The sequence below is a fragment of the Vidua macroura genome, chromosome 7, assembly GCF_024509145.1.
Source record: "Vidua macroura isolate BioBank_ID:100142 chromosome 7, ASM2450914v1, whole genome shotgun sequence".
Taxonomy (NCBI): Eukaryota; Metazoa; Chordata; class Aves; order Passeriformes; family Viduidae; genus Vidua; species Vidua macroura.
This window is the reverse complement of record NC_071577.1, coordinates 30,347,128-30,368,398: the sequence shown is the minus strand read 5'-3', so window position 1 is coordinate 30,368,398 and position 21,271 is coordinate 30,347,128. Positions and strand designations below refer to the sequence as shown.

Here is a 21,271-nt window from a genome sequence, read left to right as displayed (position 1 = left end):
ACCGCCGCCCCGCCGGCAGCGCGGGGGAGGCGGCGCCGAGCCCCCGCCCCTGCTCCTTCTCGGGTTTTTTTGAATTTTTTTTCTTTCCCCTTACCACCCTTCCGATTTTTCAGATTCGCCGGTTTCTCCCCTCTCCCCCGGTGCCCGTGGGAGAAGCGCTGCGGCCGCCCGAAGGCGCCGCTACCGCGGCGTAGCGGGAGCGGTGGCCGGGTGCATGAGCGGCGCGGCTGCCGCCGGCCGTGCCTTACCGCCGGGGCTCCGCCGCTGGGAGGCGAGGCGAGCCGGGAGCGCCGCCGCAGCCCGGTCCGCCCCGGGCAGCCCTCCCGCCGCGCCCCTCGGGCAGGGGATGCTCCCGCCGCCGCCGGCTGCCGCATCCCTGCGAGCCTGAGCCTCCGCCCGCTCCGCGCCGACCGGCCCGCGGCGAAGCGCCCGCCCTGCGCCCGGCCCCGAGCGGCGGGGGCCGGGCCGGAGCGGTGCGGGCGCGCTGCGATGCGGCTCCCCCGCGGCGCCCCGAGCCCCTGCGGCCGCCGCGGCTCGGCTGAGGGCGAGCGGCCGTGAGCCGGGGGCATCCCGGTCCCCGCGGTGCTGAGCGCGCTCGGCAGTGTCGAAGTGCCGGGGCCGGCGATGGCACTGCCCTGAGCGTCCCGCCGGGGACACCCCGGCTTCTGTGGACGCCCGGCCGTTCCGGAGACTTTGGGGACGTTTGCGGGTTTTGCCTTTTTTCTTTCTCATATTTTTTTCTTTTTTTTTTTTCCTAATTTTTTTTTTCTCCTTCTCCGCTGCCTTTTTGGGGTTTTCTCCCGGCGGCTCGTCCCCTGCGCCTGCCCGGCGGTCATCCCCTTGCCCGCGGCCCCGCTCCTCAGGGCATGTCCCGGTCCAACAGCGTCAGCCCCCCGGGCTTCGGCGGTCCCGCGCCCTGGGCAGGCACCGAGCAGCACCGCTCGGCCTGGGGCGAGGCGGAGGCCCGGGCCAATGGCTACTCCTACCCGCCGCCTCCCAACAGGTCCTCGGGCAAGAAGGCCTCCCGCATGTCGAGCAGGTGGAGGAGCGAGGAAGACTACGAGCCCCGGAACCGCGGGGAGAGCGGCTGCAGGATGATGAGCTTTAGGTCCAAATCTGCCTGGCAGGAGCACGGTGACGACAGCCGACGTCACCGGTCCCGCCACCCGCCCGGCAGTGATTCCCCCGCTGCCCCCAACAATGCCAGCCCCCGGCAGCTGGGGGAGCAGGGGGAGGTACGGCCCCGCTCTGTGGAGTTGGGGCTGGACGAGAAACGCATCAAGGCCAAGATTGAGGAGCTGGAGGAAGAGGACGGGGACGAGGGGGACTCCGAGGCGGCCTTCTCCATGGGCAGTTGTTGCAGTAGCCTGCTGCAAATCTTCAGGTCCAAGAAGTTCCAGTCTGAGAAACTGGAACGTCTCTATCAGCGCTACTTCTTTCGGCTAAACCAGAGCAGCCTCACCATGCTTATGGCCGTGCTGGTGCTGGTCTGTGTGGTCATGCTGATCTTCCATGCCGCGCACGGCCGCTATGAGGTATCCTACGTCGTGGTGCTCTCCCTGGCCATCGTGCTGATGGTGGTGCTGTGCATGGTGTGCAACCGCAACAACTTCCACCAGGACCACATGTGGTTGGCGTGCTACTCTGTCATCCTGGTGATCCTGGCAGTGCAAGTGGTAGGGGTTCTGCTGGTGTGGCCCAGGAGCGCCTCAGAGGGCATCTGGTGGACCGTCTTCTTTATCTACAGCATCTACACGCTGCTGCCGGTGCGGATGAGAGCTGCGGTCATCAGCGGGGTGGTGCTCTCCGCCATCCACCTGGCCGTCTCCCTCAAGATCAACGCGGAGGATAAGTTCCTCCTGAAGCAGGTAGGCAAGCCCTGAGTGATTTGGATGTGTGCTCAGCATTGAAGGGCAAGGGAAGTGGGTAGTCTGACTTCCATAGGCCTGCCTGATGCTGGAAGGTTGACAGGACTTTCAGCTGAACTTCTAGGTTACCTGCTGCTGGGTGGGATGGTGTGCAGTGTGGTGGCTAGCCTGTAATCTTGCTTTTTTTCGTTGCTGTGGTGTTCTCTCATCTCTGATCCATGTTAAGGCTCTAAACATACAAGAAGTGTGTCTTACTGGGTTCCCATGACGGCTGCTCCAGCACTGTCAGCCAGCCCTGCTAATGCCCTTCAGTTGTATTTAATGTAAACAGCCCTGTGCTAAGCACACCTGTGGAATGGTATCCAAGCATGCTGCTGTTTTACTGAGAAATGTGCAGAAAGTCTGGCTGGTTTTGTAAGGTAGAGGTTATCCTTGTGTGTCACTCCAGGTTCAGTGTTAGTGCAGAGCTTAGGCATCTTAGGAGAGCATGCTCCATAGGAATGTGGGGTAGGCTTTCAGTTTAGCAGGAAAGTGTTTTGCTCTGAGATGTGCTGGAAATCTCTATGGTGAAAAAGCCCAGAGTTCCTGTACAGGCAGGATAAAAAGTACAACAAAAAGTATAAATGCAGGTTGTTATTTAGCTGTGATATCATGTTTAACTGAAGCAGTTCAGTTCATGGGAACAATAAGACTATTATCAAATGCATTACAGTGCAATTTTTAATTACCATATCTGTATAAACAACAGCAGTACAAGGCGCCACTCTTCAAGTGAAGCAGGCAGCCTTGGGACTCGTGCTTTAACCTTACCACACGTAAAGCATTGAAGCTATGAGGCAGTTGTCATCCCTCTGATGTGCAGGACTCTGAGCAAGGATGAGCCTGTCACAGAGTCAGCCCTGATACCTGTGTGTTACCAGGGATTGTTTATTAAAATCAGGTGTTTAGTTGTTTTACAGTCCTAATACATAATACAAAATAAAGCCTCGTGCTCCGTGCCTGCTTTGAGTCTTAGTTCTGGGTTGTTTTGAGTTCTGCCTATTGCAGTCGCAAGAAAAGTTGTAGGACTTAAAGAAAACCTCATCAGGCTGAGGCTGTCACTGTTTTGCTATACAAAATAGCCCATGAAATTACTCTCTTCTCCCTCCTGCCTGGTTAAGCCTACTTGGAGAGTTTCTGGCTTTGTTCTTAGTTTGTTACAGATACTTTTATAAACTGTACATGACATATTCTTCTTATGTTTGATATAAATGGCTTTTTGTGCATTTCCAGCAGACCATACACTGTGAGTGAGACAGTTGGTGTTTTTCTGCTTGACTTGAAAAAGTTTGCTAATGGCCTCAGCTCTTCTCCACTGGGGCTCTGGTCTTGCAAAGCCTCCTGTGTGCTTTTTGCTTTATAAACGGAGACTTGTCCTGTTGAAATCAGTGTGTTTGGAGACTGTATCCTTACATGGCAAGGCAAATCCCATCATGATTGCAGCTAGAAGATTTAGCACTCTGTTATGAGCAGAGTTCAGAGCGTACTAACAAATGAATAAAATATCCTTTTGGAAAATGTTGGTAACTATATTTTTGTAGGAAGGAGCCTAAATTACAAAGGCCAAATGATTGACTCCCTCAGTAGAAAATTTGGAACAATTACAGCTCCCTCCTGTTCCAAATAGCAGGTTGTTTGTAAGAGGTTGGCTTGTGTATGAATGTCCACTTGTCAAAGGTAGAAGCATGGGCAGTAGGTGATGGTACAGTATGCACAGATCTGTGCATTGCACAGTTGCTTTTACTTTCATAGTAATGCTGGGGTTTTCCTATGGTTTGGCAATAAATGTTCAGTTAATGAGGAATGTCCTAGGAGCACTTTTACTTTGTCTTCAAAGGCAGAGCATCTCTCCACATTGTCTGTTTATTTTTCCTACTAACACAGTCTCTATCTTGCTGTGGTCTACACTGGTGTAGCACGGGCTGAATTCAGTGGGGTTGTACAAGGCCAAGCATCAGATTCCTTACACGTTTGTGTATGAACACGAGCTGCTATCTCTGGCTGTCTGATAGAAAAATCTGTTCTGCTGAGTACATTGCCTTACAGCTTTTAACAGGCCTTCTGCGCTGGGGCTGTATCTCGTTGCCGTGGAAATCAGTTGTGTTCAGCTCTGCCCCCCCTAATGCACGCAAGCCCTATTTTCCTCCTTCAAACTACTAGAGGCAAAGGCGGGTGAAGACCAGATAAGTCAAGAAGAGTGAGTTAAAATGTTTTCTCTGACTTCACACTGGCAGTCACATCAGCCTGGGTTTTATGGAGCAGGAGTGGATGTGAGTGCCTTTGTGACCAGATGGTACTTTACATCCAGCAGTCACAGAAGAAAGGCTGGTTAGGATGTATATCACCTTTCCTCTCTTTTTCATGGCACTTTAAACTATAATACTTAAGCAAGTTTTACTTTGTTCGAGCTTTTTGCTTTTAATCCTCTCTGAATTGTTTCCAAACCAGGAGAAATCATACACTCTCGTTATGATCCACTGACATTTAAAGCAGGGTGACTCTTGTGTTGACTCCTGAGCACTTTTATAAGGCTCTGGAGCCTGTTAAAAACTCCTCTTTCTCGAGAGTGAAATTCTTGGTAGTAGGAAATTCTTTCCCTTTTGGGGGAAAGGCACTTATTGTATTCCCTAACTGAGGATGCATGAGTTTGTCTGAATTCTCTTCTCCTATCATTGCTGGATTTTTCTGTCCCCAAACTCTCTGGTCCAAGGCTATGCTAGTCAGACTTCATGGAAGGGTTAATGCAGTCTACTGTTTCTGAATCCATAACGTGACAGGAGTAAAAGTAATTGTCATTGTTCGGTCTTAACTGAGCTGCTTTTTAAAATAATTCTTCTGGAGTCATTGGATTTGGAAAGTAGGCTCTGACTTCTCTTTGCTACTTGGAGGAGTCTGTCTTTCAAAAGAGAAAACACCCCTGTCAAAAAGATGAGTATTGTTGGTACCTCTGTGAGTCTGATCAGCTAGAGGCAATTGACTTCTTGAATAGAGGTTTGATTGGAATAAAAAAGTGCTAATGATTGCATTATATTAAAAAGTTATCCACTGCTGAGGGAGGGGGAAAAAAGAAACCCTGTGTTTGGGAATTTACTTGTTTCCAAAGGCAGCATGCTGTTGGAAGCAGAACACAGTGAATAGGTGATGGTCCACCAGCTACAAATTCTTACTGCTTAAAAGAGGGTTTTTCATTTGTTCCTGTGATCAGCTAGCTCTAGAGGAACTGCTTTTGGATTTATTGGGGAGGGGATGACTGTATTTGTCTTCAGGTTTATGTTCTTGTGTTATCCTGGGACAGATTACAAATATGTTTCACTGCATGGAAGTGTGTAGTCTTCTCTCTGCGTGTAAGTGTATCTCTTTTCAGGCCAGCCTTTTCCGTGTGTTGGCTTTGATGCACTTTCAGGCTCTGAAAACACACTCGAACTCTAGAATTCACGTAAGCATTACTTTCCATGTGAATGAGGCTTTCTAATACTTAACTGAGAAAGAAGTGTACTGTTTATCAGTAATCTGCCTTGCATTCACAGCAGAGATAACAGTGAGATTGATTCTCAGTCCCATTGGAGTGAGCTGCCCAGCTGACCCACAGGCTTGTATGGGCACATAGGAAGAGGTTCAGCCTGTGGGTTGCAGATGCTTAACTGAAGTCATGTGAGGAGACCAGCTGCCCTCAGCGCAGATAGTCTTGAGTAAGCGCTGGCATTTTTGTAAGACTATGGGCTAAGGGACAGGGAATTTCACAAGTGAGTTTATTGGTCTCTGAATCAGATTTAAAAAGGGATGGGATCTGTGTGTAGGAGTGAGTGGGGGACCAGGAGTAGGGGATAAGAATGCCGTATACAAACATCAAACAAGCCCGTGGACTGAGGTTAGATTTACTCCTGTTTTCCCATCCAAACCTGTTTTATTGTAACTTTCTGAGGTTCCTTGTTCAAGGATACAGTTAAGTCTTTGTAGTTTATTAACTCAGTGTGAGTGGGTGACCATTAAGGTACCACGAAAAATAAATACCTTTTTCTTGGTGTTGTGTCAGTAACCTCATTGAAATAGAAACTGAAATGCACTCATCTCTTTTCTACCCAAATACTACTGCAAACCTCCTGCAAAGGATTTCTGATAGCAAAGTTCTGAACTACCTCAGCACATGTCTTTTTTTTGTCTCTCTGATTCAGGGCTCCTTCTTGCTTGACCCTTTTCCATGTCTCCATCATAACGTTACATTAGTACTGCTCATCCTTCACTTCTGAGAAGTGTGTATGCGTTGGCCTTGCTCTCTGTCAATGCATGTTAATGGTAAGCGATTGATCTGTGCCTGCAGGGTGGCTCTCTTGAAAGTGTAGCATTTCAGTTTAACCATTTCTCAGAAGATGTTGGTATGAGAACCAGCCTCTCTCCTCTTCATAAATAAACTCACTTCAGCAGGGCTAAAAACAATTTTTTACTGTAACAGTGAATTGACTTGAATCTTGTGGAGATCTCCCAGCACCTCATAAAGATGCTTTCCAGTTGGCAACTTGAATGGCATTCAACAAGAAGTTAGTCACACAGTAGGAGAAGCAGTACTGTATGTTCCATCTCAGCCTCAGCATGCTTACTACATGTAAGTGATGACTGATTTAGAGACACATTCTCAGCAGTGTGTTAATCAAGTCCTTGCATTGTGCTTTCATCATCCTCAAGCAGCATTTCTTCATTCATCAAGAAGGAGATATGAACTACTTGGAATGCAGATGGATCTGTGTGTCAGCTCTCCTATGGTTATGTGCTGCCTGTTTTACTTTTGTCCACCTGGAAAATAGATTTGAGTAATGTTTGTATAGGATGGGATTTTTAAGGTGCTCAGCCACATGGGACAGGTACTGGGTGCCTCAAACAGCGCTTAATGCCCTGCTCTGCATAAACATTGATACCAGTGGGGCTCTCATGCAGTAAGAAAAGCTCTAGTGCTGCTCACTACTGAAGAATTTGCCTGAGCAGAAGTTGCACTGAAGTTAGTGAAAATTGATTTCTGGTCTTCTGTTCAGAGGGAAAAATGGCAATTTGAAATATACAGTAACTGTTGCATTGCTAGTTGCCTCCCTAGGGTAATTCTGTAACAGAAGTAATTAAGTAAATCCCTGAGGTATTGTGTATCAATTTAGTCCTTTGTAAGAATATTGTCTTTATCTCTTGGGCATGCGTTGCTTGAGGTTTACAAAGGCGTATCTGTTTTTCTTATCTCCTAAATTTTACCCTATGATCCTGCCACCTCCTAATCTACCCCCTTGCTTTACCCGCCTTCCCCCCCACCATGAATTAGTTTAATATTTCACTGTAATGTTCACCAGTATCAAAACCTGTTAGTGTGATAGAGTGCTGTGTGTCTAAATTCTCTGTGTTCCTGGATTCTTAATAGGTTTGTTGTCTTGATAAACTGATCCATTTGAATAATTTCTCTCAGCCTTGTGGTAGTAATCACACTTTTATAGCTGGCTTGGATCTTGGTGAATTCAAGACAAAACCTGATCGGGGTGATCGAGGCGCATAGCAAAAAGACTTGTCCTTCTAGGCACTTTTATGGCATGCTTGAAAAGGCAAGGGTGTGCTAGTTCTGGTTATTTCTGGAGAGGTGAAGATACTTCAGAGCAACATCGGGATTCATGAAGGTACTGGAGGCGGAGGGATAAATTTCCTTGTCCTAATGTTACAAAGAAGCCATTGACTTGTCCTTTGGTGTCCTGGGCATGATGGCTTAGTTTGACACCTGCTCTCTGTCAGAGACCAGTCCAAGGCAGGACATCTTATTTATGTGGTCTTTTGTGATTAACCTCATAGAGATGATTAATAATGATGATTAATAAAATGCTGATTATCCTGGTGCTAAAGGCTCACTGGAACTGGTCGTGCCCTCCTGGAGCCTGAATGGCCCAGTGCTTCCTAAATGCCCTTTTGCTCTGAGTCCACTGTTGTGTGGGCAGTGCTGCCAAGGTCTGGGGTGGAAGAGGACTGGGACTCAGCCCAGCTGGAATGTGAACTTTGGGCACCAGGCTGTTCTCCAAATGCATTCAATTTGTGTCTGATTAGCTAATCTTTCAGTCATGTACCATGGCTCCCTCTCCGTCTTTTAAGAATAGTGGGACAATTGCTAACTTTTTAGCCATTGCAGTACTTGGAATAGTTACAGTCTTTTGGTAATTGCTGGTTTGGTCATCATAGTTTAGTACTACTGGATATTTCTGTCATTTTCTAATAGAACTAAAAGAATTTTCCTTCTGTCCTGGTAGAAGATGCAATGAAAAATTCCCAGCAACACCTGAAGAACTGAGAGGTAAAACCCAAAATTATTTTGATGGCAGATTTTGTGCGTTTGGTGAAGTGATCCACCCTGTGGCTGGTAGTGGCTTCTGAGAACCCATGCTTTAAAAAGCTCCTGTCTTTTCTTCTTTTCCTTTCTGTCTCTCTCTTTTTTTTTTCTTCTCTCACTTTACTTATTTTTAATTTTTTCTGTTATTTTTTAAAAATTTTCCATCTTCTCGGATTGTTTTTGGTTTCCTTTTATTTTTGTTTGGTTTGTTTTTTGTTTTGTTTGTTCATTATTTTTCCCTGTGCAGGTGGGTGTTTTGTTTGAGGAGGTAGAAGACAGAGCTCCTAGTTTTACTAGCCTTGGGCAAGGTTTGTTCTCCCATCTGCTCTATAGTATAGGGTTTACATGGCACCTTGCACAGGTAATCTGTACCCAGAGGAGGTGGTGCTGAGGGAGCTGGAGTGCACCAGGGTCTCCCTCAAGCCCTCCCTCAAGCTGCTACATGATTTCATGATGTGCTACATGTTGGTTTTTTATGGCCCAGAGGGGTAGGACAGTGACAAAGTGTGTGCAAGGAATGTGAAGATTTACAGCTTCTGGGAAATGGGTGGAGTTCCTGTCTAACTGCTGTGACTTTTTCATCTCTTACAAGTCCTGTGTTTTGATGTGGGATATGCTTGGTGTTAGTTCCTTCCCTCCCTCTGAAGTCTAGTCTAGTGATCTGAACTTGTGATATCTTTCATCCATGGGATACTCTTTCTTCTCTTTGTTTTGACATTGGTGATACTTAAAAAAAAAAAAAAAATTTTTTTTGTCTTTACCTGAGAGGTAGTCTGATGCTGCCAGAAACTTAATTTGATTCATTATTATGGAGTCCTTAGGCTAGGTAAAAACCCAAGGGGGAAATCTCATGTGAATGAAAAAACACAACCCCAAAGATATTAAAAAGGATAATCTAGTTATGTGAGGGGGTGTGGGAAACAGACAAGAATTTTAATATTTGTCTCCTGAACTCCTAAATCTTCTCACCTTATCGTAAGAAAGTTTGAAGTTTCTAGCAGTTAATAAGGTCACACATAAAATAGCTGTCAGGCCAAGACAAGACTCAAAATGTTTTTTAACACCTGCAACTGGACCACTCCCAGTGACACTCTCGGTGATGTTTTGTGATGGTGCTGACTCTTGCTGGTTTCATCACTGGCAGGTACAGGAATGGCAGCATTCAGCAGACCTGCAGTAGAATTTAGTATGAGATGGTCTCGTTCTGACACTCAGAGAAATGGACTGAACACATTTTAAAGCTCTGCCTTCTGCTTCCAGGCTTGCTCTTGAGCATTTGGGAAGCTCTGTCCCACCAGGAGCCTGGTGGGTAGACAAGCTTGTGAACTACTTCAGGCAGACACAGTTGGTTTTGCACCACAAAGATGATGTGTTTACACATGGTAGGACCCCACACAGTTGAAGAATTAATGGGCAGCATTGGCACTGCCAACAGTATTGCTTCTGGTGCCAGGCTGGCCTCACTAGTGCCTAGTAGGATTTTTGTTGCAGCACTCACTGTAGAATGTTTCATTGTTTTGTCAGGCTTTGTTCTGCAAATAAAATATCATTGTGTTCTTTTTTCTCCATATTTATATGTCACTAATGTAATTGCCATGTATCTTTATTCCCTTCCCCAGACATCAGGAACACAAATCATATTTGTGTATTTAAGATGTTATCAGGACTGTCTGTAGTTTGCATTGTATAGTCATCATTTGTGGCTTCTCCTACTTCATAGCAGGAGAAATAGCAGAAGAGAAGTATATTTCAAAGCATCCTCAATCCTGCCCTGATTTTGTTTATAATTCCTTTACCTAGACTGCTTCTTCTGCAGTTTGAGTGATGAGTTTCCAGATGAAATATTAAACTGCCTTTTCTTTTCATGAAAAGTTTTACACACCCATGTAATACCCTTCAAATTTTTTACTCTGAATTGGGTCTTTGTGGTATTGCCGTGTTTGGCTATCATCCTGTGTTTTCCTGGGAAACTTTGCTTTTGGGAGGTTGAGTTTTGGGAATTAAGGCTGCTCTTCAAATTCAGTATATACATTCCACTAGTATCAGAGCGCATCTTTGCAGACAGTAAACAAAGAACTGTGCTGATGCAACACAGAGAGAATAGAAATAAAAAAAGATTTGTGTTTTGTCTTTCTTTCCCCCCAGACATTAGAAATTGATCTCTCAAAGAGGCAACTTACGCAAACTGTTTATTCTTGAAATATGTTTGCAGCTTTTATAAGACATTCTGTCTCACTTCATAGTCAGAAGAAAAGGCTATGACATTGCTTGCAAGAATCTGTCATAAAATGTTGCTGATGCAAACAGTTCCCTGGCTGTATCTTCTCTTCCAGAAAAAGCCTTGCCTCCTTCCCTTAATTCCCTGCTCTAGACTAAATGCTTCAAGCACTGATCCCTCTGTCCCTCTCACTCTGCAAACTGAATTCTTAGAGCCAGTGATGTGGTAAGGGAGTACTCAGATCAGTATTTCTAAAAACAGTAGTTTTCTGGTCAGCCCACAGATGACAGAGCTCCTCAGACATGCTTGCTGAGTGATAAACTCCTTCCATTTGCTGGGAGGTACCCAAAGGCAGCTTTCTCTCTGTAGTCTTGCTTTTAACATGTGAGTATTTATACACACAAATGGGGGGACCAAAGGACATGTTATTAATGAAGAGGTTTCCATTTAAATGGGATTTCTCTTTTCTGGGCAGGTGGTTACTTGTAATCTCATAGGGAGAGGAAGAAATGCTCTGCAGTACTAAGGAAAGAGGAGGCTGTGCAGTGTGGTGGGATAATGTGTAATCACAGTGTCAGTCTCACTCATGCTGAAAGCTAAATGCAGTCTTGCAGGCCGTTGAACATGAAGTAGGTTACTAGTGTGGGAACTGCTGTTGAGTGGTGAACTCTCTGGATCTTAAGGCCAGGATGGACTTCTGAGCTCATTAACAGTACCCACTGAACAATTCTCCTACACTTTAAAATTTCTTCCATTCAATAAAAAAAAAAAAAAAAAAAAAAAAAAAAAAAAAAAAAAAAGTTTAAGTGCTGAATTGCAAAGTATTTGTCAGTTGAAAAAATAATCTGCAGTGATTTCTGAACTGAACCAATTTTTTTCCTCTCTCCTTTTAGTAAGACAGGATTTTTATACCCTGTGATGGAAAGTATTGGGGATATTTCTCTGTTCAAGTTGATGGCATCTACTTAAATATAATACAGATCGACATGTTAGTTGTGAAGGGGTTCTGACATCATGCACAGTTTTTGTACTGGCTAATTACATTCCTGCCTTCTTAACTGATGTTGAGTATGGCATTTTTCTTTGCTCCATGTCTATTCTGGACTTTTTAGCAATACACCACCAAATAGATGCTGTGCATATGGGTTTACTATCATATCTGAGAAATTTGCAACGCTGTTGACAAGCCAAGAATATGAGGGACTAGAGCTCAGGCTTATATCTTCTTAGTTGTGTTGGTGTGCTAGAACAAGTGCCATCCCCTTGATATGACAGATGTACTGATAACTTTTGAAAGGTACAAAACCAGAAATGATATGATTGAAAGATACTTCCAGAGCTCAGCTATGCCATCCCGCTGCACCAAGACAAGACCAAGTCAGCCTGAACCATTTGTGGCTGGTACTAGTCACAGACCCGTCTGGAAAAATCCCTCCTTTGTGTATGTTCTCTTGGGGGTCACAAAAGCACTGATGTGCTTTCTAGTGTGTTTGTTTTCGTGGTGTTTTCTTAAGCAAACCAGCAAGCACAGCCCGGGGTAGGAGCAGACAGTAAAGAAGAGCTGTCTGTGACTAGAGCTCTCTGGCTGCTCTCAGATGAAACTGGTGCTTAGTTTCCTTGTCTCACCTGGCTTTAGTTCCCACCCCACCCAGAGCCTGCCATTCTCTATTGTCACAAACAGTGCATTTGAACAACATCTGGCACAGCTGGGTCTCATTCCTGAGTGGGGCCCTTCTGAAAGCACTGCAGTACAAGCAGTAAGCTTGCAGGTTACACATTCTTTCTCAGGTGCATCTTTTGTGGTGCCTGGCCCCTCTCAGCTGTTAGGGTAGCTGTACTTAGGTACTGTACTCCTTAGAACCCCAGGGACTCTTAAAAGTGTATGCCTCTTGCACTGTGGTTGAAATGACTGTGAACACATACTTAAAGAAGTCTTTCCTGAAAATATTTTCATATCTCAAGAGAGAAAGTTAGGAAACTGCAATTTTGTTTTTGTTTGTTTTCCTTCTTCCCTAATGCAGGTATTGAGTATCTGGCTGTGTCAAGACACTGAAGGTTTGTCCAAGTAATGATGTCTAGGAAAGGTAACACTCTGTGGATTGATTAAACCACAATATAAAGCCCACTATACAGAAACTGTAGTCCACTGCTGAAACCACCTTACTTGTCTATTTTAGATGCAAATGGACCTAGTTAATTTAATTCACTTCCAGAGGGAATGCAAACTAAATGAAGTCATGCTTGTTAAAAGAAGTGTTCTCACAGGTTTAAATAATTTTCTTCAATTTATTTTGATGAACTTTTCTGAACAGACCAATCTTTACCATAATATCTTCAGGCTAAGACTGTAGCTTATGTAAGTGAGGAGTACTTTATACTATTAACTTAGTGCATTGCCCTTGTATATAATTTTCTTTTAGAGATAGTGTAACTCTGTGCTATGTGCCTTCCCCCTTGGCAAGGGTTGGGACTGGTTATGGTAGGGACAGAGTCAAGAGAGGAGATTATCTGTCATGTTTAGCCAGCTCTTGGCCCCATTTCCAAAGCTGCTTTTCAGGAGCCTGGTCATGAGTGTCCCCTCTATGGCTGTTTCTGTGCAAGGGGTGACTGCTCACAACTCATCCTTCCCAAAGAAATTATCTGCTTTCAGAGCATGACCTCTTGCTTGGGGCTGAGACCAAACCTCTTCATTGCCAATTCCTTAGCAGCTGTGACCAGGACAAAACACCGCATGTCTAAGATCCCAGGCTGCCACCTGGAATGCCACAGAAGTGACAGGTGATGCTCTTTAGAGTCTTTCCTGAGAGAAACCCCTTTGGTTTGCAGCAGCTCTCCTTCTGTTTAAGCCATTTGCAGTACTCCATACGCTATTGAGGCAGTGCCTTGCTGCAACATGAGCATATCTTCTGCGTGTCAAACTTCATGGGGAGATGCTGTGACAGCTCCTTGCCTGCCAAACCTCCTGCTGAAGCTTATTGGAGAAATATTGTGCTCCCTTCAAATGGGTGGCATTGTAACATTGGCTTGCTCATTGAAACAGCATTTGGGTCTGGGCAGAGTAATGTAATGCTGATTTCCTTTAAGTAGAAGGGAAAAAAACTGAAGGGTGTCTTCTGCACAAGCAGTGGTCTTAGGCAGAGCTGCAATTTCCAGGACTGAGTCAACTCACTTTTGAATGTTATTTACTTCTCCCTCTGCTATCCCCTGTCCCAATGAGATCTGAAAGGAATCTTACCTCTTTTTGAACCATACCCTAAATCGTTGTTGCCTTGTATAGTTTATATTTAACACAGCAAGAAATGAATTGGAATCTAAATGCCTCCTGCCTATCACCAAAAATACCTTTTTCCCTCTGACTGCTTGCAAAATGCCTTTAACTCCCCTCAGGGCTTTTCTGTATGAAGGGACAGCTGGTGTAGAACAATAGTGACTGATTTACACTGATCAATCCTCACATTACTGAGAGGCATCTCTCTTGTACTAGGCACCCTGCAGTGTATCACTGACTCCCTGGTGGAAGATGTGCCTGCAGTGTCTGTCTCTCATCTGAGCCTGACTTCTCTGTAGGTCCTGGGAAAATAAAAGAACTGGGAAGAAATACCTTAAAAAAATTTAGTAGTGAGAGGTGCATTTCCTCTTCTTCACCATTGTGCCTGGTTTTCCAGGTTTTTTTAGTTGTGTGTGCTTCAGCAGCAATACCATTACTGCCAAACAGTCAAACTCAGTAACTGAAATGTTTTTTTGCAGCCCAACTCACCCAAAGCTAGTTTAGCCCATATATTTGGACCAAAACAGTCTGGGAGGTGCAAATGCACACCTGAGCAAGCAGTTTAGAGGGGTGGGTATCATCCAGTGAGAAAGGAGTGTTAATGAGCTAGGAGCAAATGCAGCTGAAGGATGTTAAGGACATCCTTCATGTTAACAAACTGATAGGGACATATGGTGCTTTCAGACTTTGATGAAGGGAAGGACATAAACCCCTTTTTTGTACAATCATGAAGTGGTTGCGTTGGAAGGGACTAAAGATCACCCAGTTCCAACACCCCATGGACATCTACGAGACCAGGTTACTCAGACCCCCATCCATCCTGGCCTCAATACTCATAGGGATGGGGCATCCACAGCTTCTCTGGACAATCTGTTCCACTGTCTCACAGTTTGTTTTTCCAGGAAACCCTTAACAAAACAGGAGAGAGGATGGCCAAGCATGATCTGTCCACCTGCTGCAGTCCTCCCTCCCTCTGCTTTTTCCTTGCTTTCACCTCCTCAGTGATGTAAACAGCCCTGGGAGAAGCCCCAGGCAGTTTTCCTGCCACCAGTGTTTATTTTTCTGATGCACTTTACCTGTGCAGGTAAATAGGATGAGCCCTGACAGCCATCAGCTTTTACTGAGAGCAATCAAATAGTGTTGCTATTACTGACAAAAGAAAAGACAGTCACAGAAGGTGGCTGCAGGATGGATCTCCATTGCCCTGTCCTCCAGAGTGACAGCAGGGAATTATTTATTTCAGTGGCTCTTACTTTCTCTTACCTTGGTAAGAAGCCCCAACTTTGTTAATGTTTTGAATATCTCTGGTGGTCTGGTTAAAGTTTCCTTTTTGGTCTCTACATAAGCTGCACTGGATAACTGTATGAAAAAACAAGACTGCACTGATTCCTTTTTTTTTTTTTGGTACAAGTAGAATGTGTGGTGAGAGCATGATCCAACAAGTGTTACTTTGGAAGACTCACCTACTGCCTGGGATTCAAGTAGTGCCCAGTCCCTTGCACTTCATGTGAGGGCAATTAGCGCACGTGCATGGCAATTAGTGCTGCAAATGAAGTTGACACGGGTGTATTCTGCCTCTTTAATGGCTTGCTTTTCTCCTCTGCCAAAAGAGCAACCAAGCATTCTCAAAGGAACCTGCTGCCTTCTGATATTTAATTTGCTTCAGGCTTACATTGGCATCCTGCCTCTTTCTTCTGCTGCCGTGCCTGGCCCACCTGCCTGCTCTGCTACCAGTGCTGCAGAGGAAATGATCCCTATTTCTGGCAAAACAGGCCATGACTTGCCCATGTGCTGCAGTTGGGCCTCACACACATCCAGCACCATCTCTCCCTGATGTGCTTTGTCACTGCTGGTTTCTGACCTCCTTTCAGCAGAACATTGGGCTGGTTTCTGATGGGCTGCTCTGAAAGTGGCAGCACCTGGCAAAGGAACCTGCTGGTGGGAAACTGCAGAGCAATTCTTCTGTTATCCATCTTCTTGCACTAGATATCACAGTGATGAGGGCCTTCAAATATCTGTGATACCCAGTGTGTATTTGTGACCAGTGATGGCTCTGGAGTGTATGCTGGAGTATAGATGCACATGCACATATGTATAAGTCCCATATACATGAAGTGACATGATGTGATTCTTAACCAAAATTTAAATTGTTCCAGAATATTTGTTAAATGAAACTGAATAGGAAAAGTCTGGCAAAAGGACTTGCAGTTGAATACTCAATGATTATAGGAAAAGTAAGGGATTAAAATACTGGAAGAGACCTACAAGTCACTGACAGCAGGAGGAGGGCATAGAAGTGCAGATGTAGCATGTTGAATCAATGGTGAAGTTTTGGTGCAGGCCTTCCTGAATGGCTTTCCTCATTGCACCTTGTACCATCACACATCTGGGTTTGTTTTTGAATGCTTGAAAGGTCATATTTCTAGAGTGTCTCTTCATAGGAAGCTGGTAGTTTAGGATTTATATTTTTGGGATGGAATCTGGTTGTTTCCCCAGGAGCAGGACATGCATGCCCTGGATGGGAGTATGTAGTAACCAGCTTTGCTTAGAGTGGATGCTGTAGGCAAGGAAAAGTTCAGCATTAGTCTCTGTAAAACTGTCTTAGAGAACCCATCTACTGGAGATAACACACTGGGTTAATGGTGTTACTTTGGGAGCCTGTTTTATGCACCAGTGATTACTGAGACAGTTCAAGTGTGGGTCAGTTTTTCTTTCTTTCTAAGTAGAATTTGCACAGAGTAACATACAAGCTGTTGCTTTCTAGAAAATGTGGGTCAAGTGCTGTTTTGCTGAGGAAATCAGGAGGTTTTTTACTTAGCTAGCATTAATACTCAAGTGCTTCCTTACTTCCTTGCACCAAGATCCTGGGCTGTTGTGCTGATGGATAACACACTTTCTGGAACAGAAGTGTGCATTGAGCCATGATTTTGTGTCACCAGGAGCACTGGCTCGTGTGATTCACAGAGGTGGATAGAGTTCATGAAGGATGTGTGAGCCCTGTCATCCCAGCTGCCTTCAAAGCAGCTGCAAAATCCATGAAAAGCAGCTGCCCCAGGAGTGCTGGTGACTTTTGGGAGGAGCAGAGGCAGACAGACAGAAACTGTGTGGGACAGGACTGCATGTGAAGTAATGAGCATGTGGAACAGACTGTGGTTGAGGAGGTTGTGGGGGGTGGAATATTAACCATGGTGAAAATAATCCTGGAGGAGCACATTTATCCATGCTGGCACTTTGCACATGTGTCATGATGGAATTTTCAAAGAAGGCCCTAAACAAAACAGCTTTATGGAAGAACAAAACAGCATTGTCAGAAATGGCCAAGGGAGCTCTTTCCATATCTGAACTGTGCTCTGAACTGGTTCATGTTCTGGGGCTGTTGCATACACAAATGTGTGTTAGCATCTGCCTTGAAGGTGCAAAGATGGGTGGCTGGGCTTTGTTTTCACTTAGCTGTGTTTTCTAAAAGTTACCTTTTTTTTTTTTCTTTCTTTCTTTTTTTTTTTCTGTTTTCAGACCAGAACAGCTTGTCCTAAGGGAACAGTGTATGATATAGAAAGATAGTATTTTCTTTTTTTTTTTGCACAGCTGTATTTGTGAGCATTCCCTTGCTTTGAGTCTGGGAGGCTGCATTATAGCCCTCTGCAGTGATCATGTGTCTAATCCAAGCTTTGGGGCTGGCTCAGCCCCTTGAGCCAGCAGAACCCATCTCTGTGCTGGGGTGTCTGACGAGTGTGATGAAGACAATGGTCTGATCCTCCTGGATGAGTATGCACAGAGTTTGTCTGTCTTGATCATGGTGCCAGAAGAAAGTGGGTTGGGTTATGTTGTGCAGCATCTCATACTTGCCACAGTGAATTTATGGGACAGTTGGCTTGACCCATCTACCTTGCAGTACAAAAGGAATGGTTAGGGCTTCCAGAGGTCCTTGGCATTCCTGCCTCAGTAATGAGGGAGCTTAGAAGAGCTCTGAGAAAGGAGTAAAACCTTCTTGTATCCTACAGGATTGGTTAAAATGTGAAATGAAGTTTTCAAAGCCATTCTTTCCAGTGGTGCCTTGGCTCTCCACATGGTATGCCTCAGGCATCTGAAAGTTCCCAAGTGGGTCTTGTAAATGTAGACATCTAAAATCTTCCTAAAGAACATTTTTCATTGACTAAACAGTGTGACTGCCTCCTCTTGCCTCTAGACATTTCTACAGAATAAATAATAAGCTTGTGGGCTTCTGTATTTCCTACTGTTCAGTCCAACTTTTGAATGTAGCTGCACTTGAGCAGGCATGAGCTGCCTGACCACTCCTGCATACCACAGCATGCTGATTACTGATGTGATCTGCAGTGGAAATTGGTGTGGCAGAGCAGAGAGGGTTCTCACAGCACCTTTGACTAAACTCTGAACAGCAGACTTCTGCTAGGAACTAAAGAAAATACAGTAGACTTGGAGGCTTGGTGTCTGGTTTTGTTATTTGTGAGAATACAGCTTTAAATTTGAATGTGGGGGAGCAAAAGGGAAGAGGTTACTATTGACAATTGTGTGCTGGTCTGAGGAGGAAGGGCAGGGTCTGTGGTGTGCAGGTAAAGGGCAAGCACTGAGAGGTGCTAATGGCCTCCCTACAGCTGCCTTGCTGAGTTCTGTGCTTGCAGTCCTGCCTGCCTGTTTTCCTCTGTTCTCCACGCCTTCTGTGCCATCCATGGAAAGAGAAGGCAGTGGCAGCCCACTGTTGAGAAGTGAGATGTATTGGATAGTGGAGTTGGGTCTGTGGGACCCTGGGAAGGGTCAAATTGCAAATGGGATGCAAAAGAGAGTGTGTATGTGTGAGGAGACAGTAAATACCTTGCTGAGATAGAGGAGGAGGCTTGTGGGCCAGTATGGAAATGGCAAGGGCAACAGCCTGGGAGAGAAACCAGGAGGATCAGTAGGACGGTGTATGGAGCTGAGGAGAGACAGCTGTGAGATGTCATTTGGAGTTGTTATTTTCAGAGTAAACTTGTCTGTTCTTTTGAAAGCAATGATCAGTGGTATAATCTGGACTGGATCAAGCAATTTTAAAATTTTCTTCTCTCCCTTGAATAAAGGAAAACACTACAAAGAAGTTGCAATTAAAATGAATTGTGAAGTGTTATCTGTTGCCTGCTGAGCAAAATCTTGTGAGCTAGCTGAATTAGCAGCCTGGTGGTGTTCTTGGTAGGATGCAGGGAAGTGCAGAGTCTTGGCTGTGGCACCAAAATGGGCCAAGTGTGGCCAAGACCTGCTGCTGTCTTGGAAGGAGGCTGTGAATTTATGGCAATAGGCTGAGTGGGTAAGGTTGTTCAATACTGTATGAAGGAGGACTCAAAAAAGAGGGTGAAGGGAGGAGAGGACAAGGGGCTGAATGGAAGAAACACTCTGAAAATGAGACCCACAATGTCTTGTGACAGATCTTATATTGGGACTAACACAGAAATTTCCTGGCATGCATGTGCTTGTCCTTTTTTCACGTGTGACTTCTCCATAACAAACATCTCTCAGCTGGGACTGACAATGGAAAAATTGTAGGAAACTTTCACTAAACAACTTGGTGGTAGGGCTACCTCCTGTTTTGAGCTTTTCTGTTTTAAAGGAACCATCTGCTGTATAACTGTAAACACAGCAGACTGCTAGCAAGTTCAGTCATCCAAGGGTCAGTATCCATCTAATGCACACTGCTGGCAGAGCCCTGTGCCATGTCTTTGTGCTGCTGCCACCACCTCTTCTTCCAGGCTCCGAACCTGTGGAACTGGACAGAGTTAACTTTGCAGATCAAACCTTCCCACAGTGTGCTGGTGGTGTCCTCTTGCACATGCAGAATTACCAGGAGCAGGCAGACCCAGGAATGAGGGAAGCTGGAGTGTCACTTGAGCTGCAGTCACGCTGGATGTTACTGTGGCTCTGGGAGTGAGTCAGCCCAGCAGCTGAGCAGGTGTGCTGCGGTTTCTCTTTGCAGGGTGTTTCAGTGTCTAATCATGTCAGAAAACCTTCAGGAGGCAAAGCAGAGTACTCTGCAGAATACTTTCCCCTCTGCTTGCCCTTGCCCAGCAGCATAGATCTGTAGTTATGTGCAGAAGAGTTACTTGGAGGGCACTGAATCTTGTGTTAAAGCAAATCCCCACTGCGGGGTCTTGAGCTTTTGCATAGGGTAGGCTTCACACAGCTTTCTTCCCATGCTTTTATTGAAGTCATGTTTTACCTGTTGAGACTTCTTGCAGAAGGAACAGGTGGAGGCTGCCAGGGCTAGATGGAGGGAAAGAGAGCTGCTGAGGATGAAGGAGTGACAACTTGGTTCATTAAGACAGGGAACTCTAGTGGAGTCTGTTGGAGGAAGTGCTGCTCAGGGATGTGCTTACCAGATGTGATTTTTCCTCAGCAGAAGAGAAATCTTCTGCCCTGGTTTAATGCACACCATGAACCTGGTGTGCATAGCCTGGTACAGCCACCAAAAGAAGCACTTGCTGTTGCAGAACAAATATTTTTGTGGCCTGTGGAGAACCAAATCTGGGAACTGACTGGATCTGAAATTACCTGAGGAAGGAGGAGAAGGGTAGTTTGAGATGATACAGGGGAAGACAGGACACATAGCATGCTTGTTAGTGCTTGTGTGGGTGAAATTGTTTGAGTTCAGTGTGAGAGAAACTGGCCAGAACAGAGCTCTTGAAGTGGTAATATATGGTTTAATGCATCTAACTAATGGGATCTGACCTGGATTGCATCAGAGTAAAAGAGGAGAAAGCAGTTAACACTTCCTCTGTTAACAGGTAGGCCAGATCATAGGGCTTGAGGGGGTCCAAGTCATCACGCATGTCTTTCATTTAAGCCCTGCTCTCTAGCAACTAGTTTTAGTTTATCAATTTCATCTTTGTTAAACTGATGAGGAAATTAATGCATGTTTATAGAGTCCATGCCACAAGTGATATGAGGAGCAGCTGGTTAATGTTTAGTAAAGTCCTCCTGAAGATGAGGAGTGGTATTCAAGTGTTGTTCTGACTGTACCATTACTCTTGAAAGAAAAATGCGATTTCAAAGAATGCTTGTGTCCCCTTCATCCTTGTCCTTACAGTCACCTTAAATTATCTATACCTATATATTCACCCATTGCCTAGCTAATACAGAATTATCATGTAAAAAAAAATCATGTATCTCTACAACCTAAAGAGAGATGTATGTCAGGTGAATGAAGCCTGGAGAGAGCCAAGCTAAGAAGCATGCAGAGCAAAGTGACTCAGATGGCAGAATGCCCCAAAGGAAGCTTTCAACAAGGGTGATTCATTAGGAGTCAAAGAGTCCTTTTTCTTTTCCTGCTCTGCTATATTTACATTTTGAAATGTGTGCACATCTCATGGAAACAGCCTTCCTAGTTAAAGTGTTGTTCTAAATAGGAGAAGAGAAATTTTGTGCTTTATGTGTGATAGGCTGTGAGGCTTGGAATACAAGCAAAGCTTTCTTTTGGGGAGATACTTGCATGTAGTCTGTAAGGTGTTACTAAAATCTTGTGCTGTTAGCATTGCAGGGATTTGGGCTGTGAT

General features: G+C 45.1%; 1 protein-coding gene across 1 annotated transcript in view; it reads left to right on the top strand.

Moving 5' to 3' along the window:
• The first annotated feature begins 1 nt into the window (after position 1).
• Positions 2–21,271, top strand: part of ADCY5 (adenylate cyclase 5) — a 206,372-nt gene continuing 185,102 nt past the window's right edge. The window contains exons 1-2 of the mRNA XM_053982722.1: positions 2–63; positions 864–1,868. Coding sequence (XP_053838697.1) covers positions 867–1,868 — 1,002 coding nt within the window. The 5' untranslated portion in view covers positions 2–63; positions 864–866. The remainder of the gene's footprint in view (positions 64–863; positions 1,869–21,271) is intronic.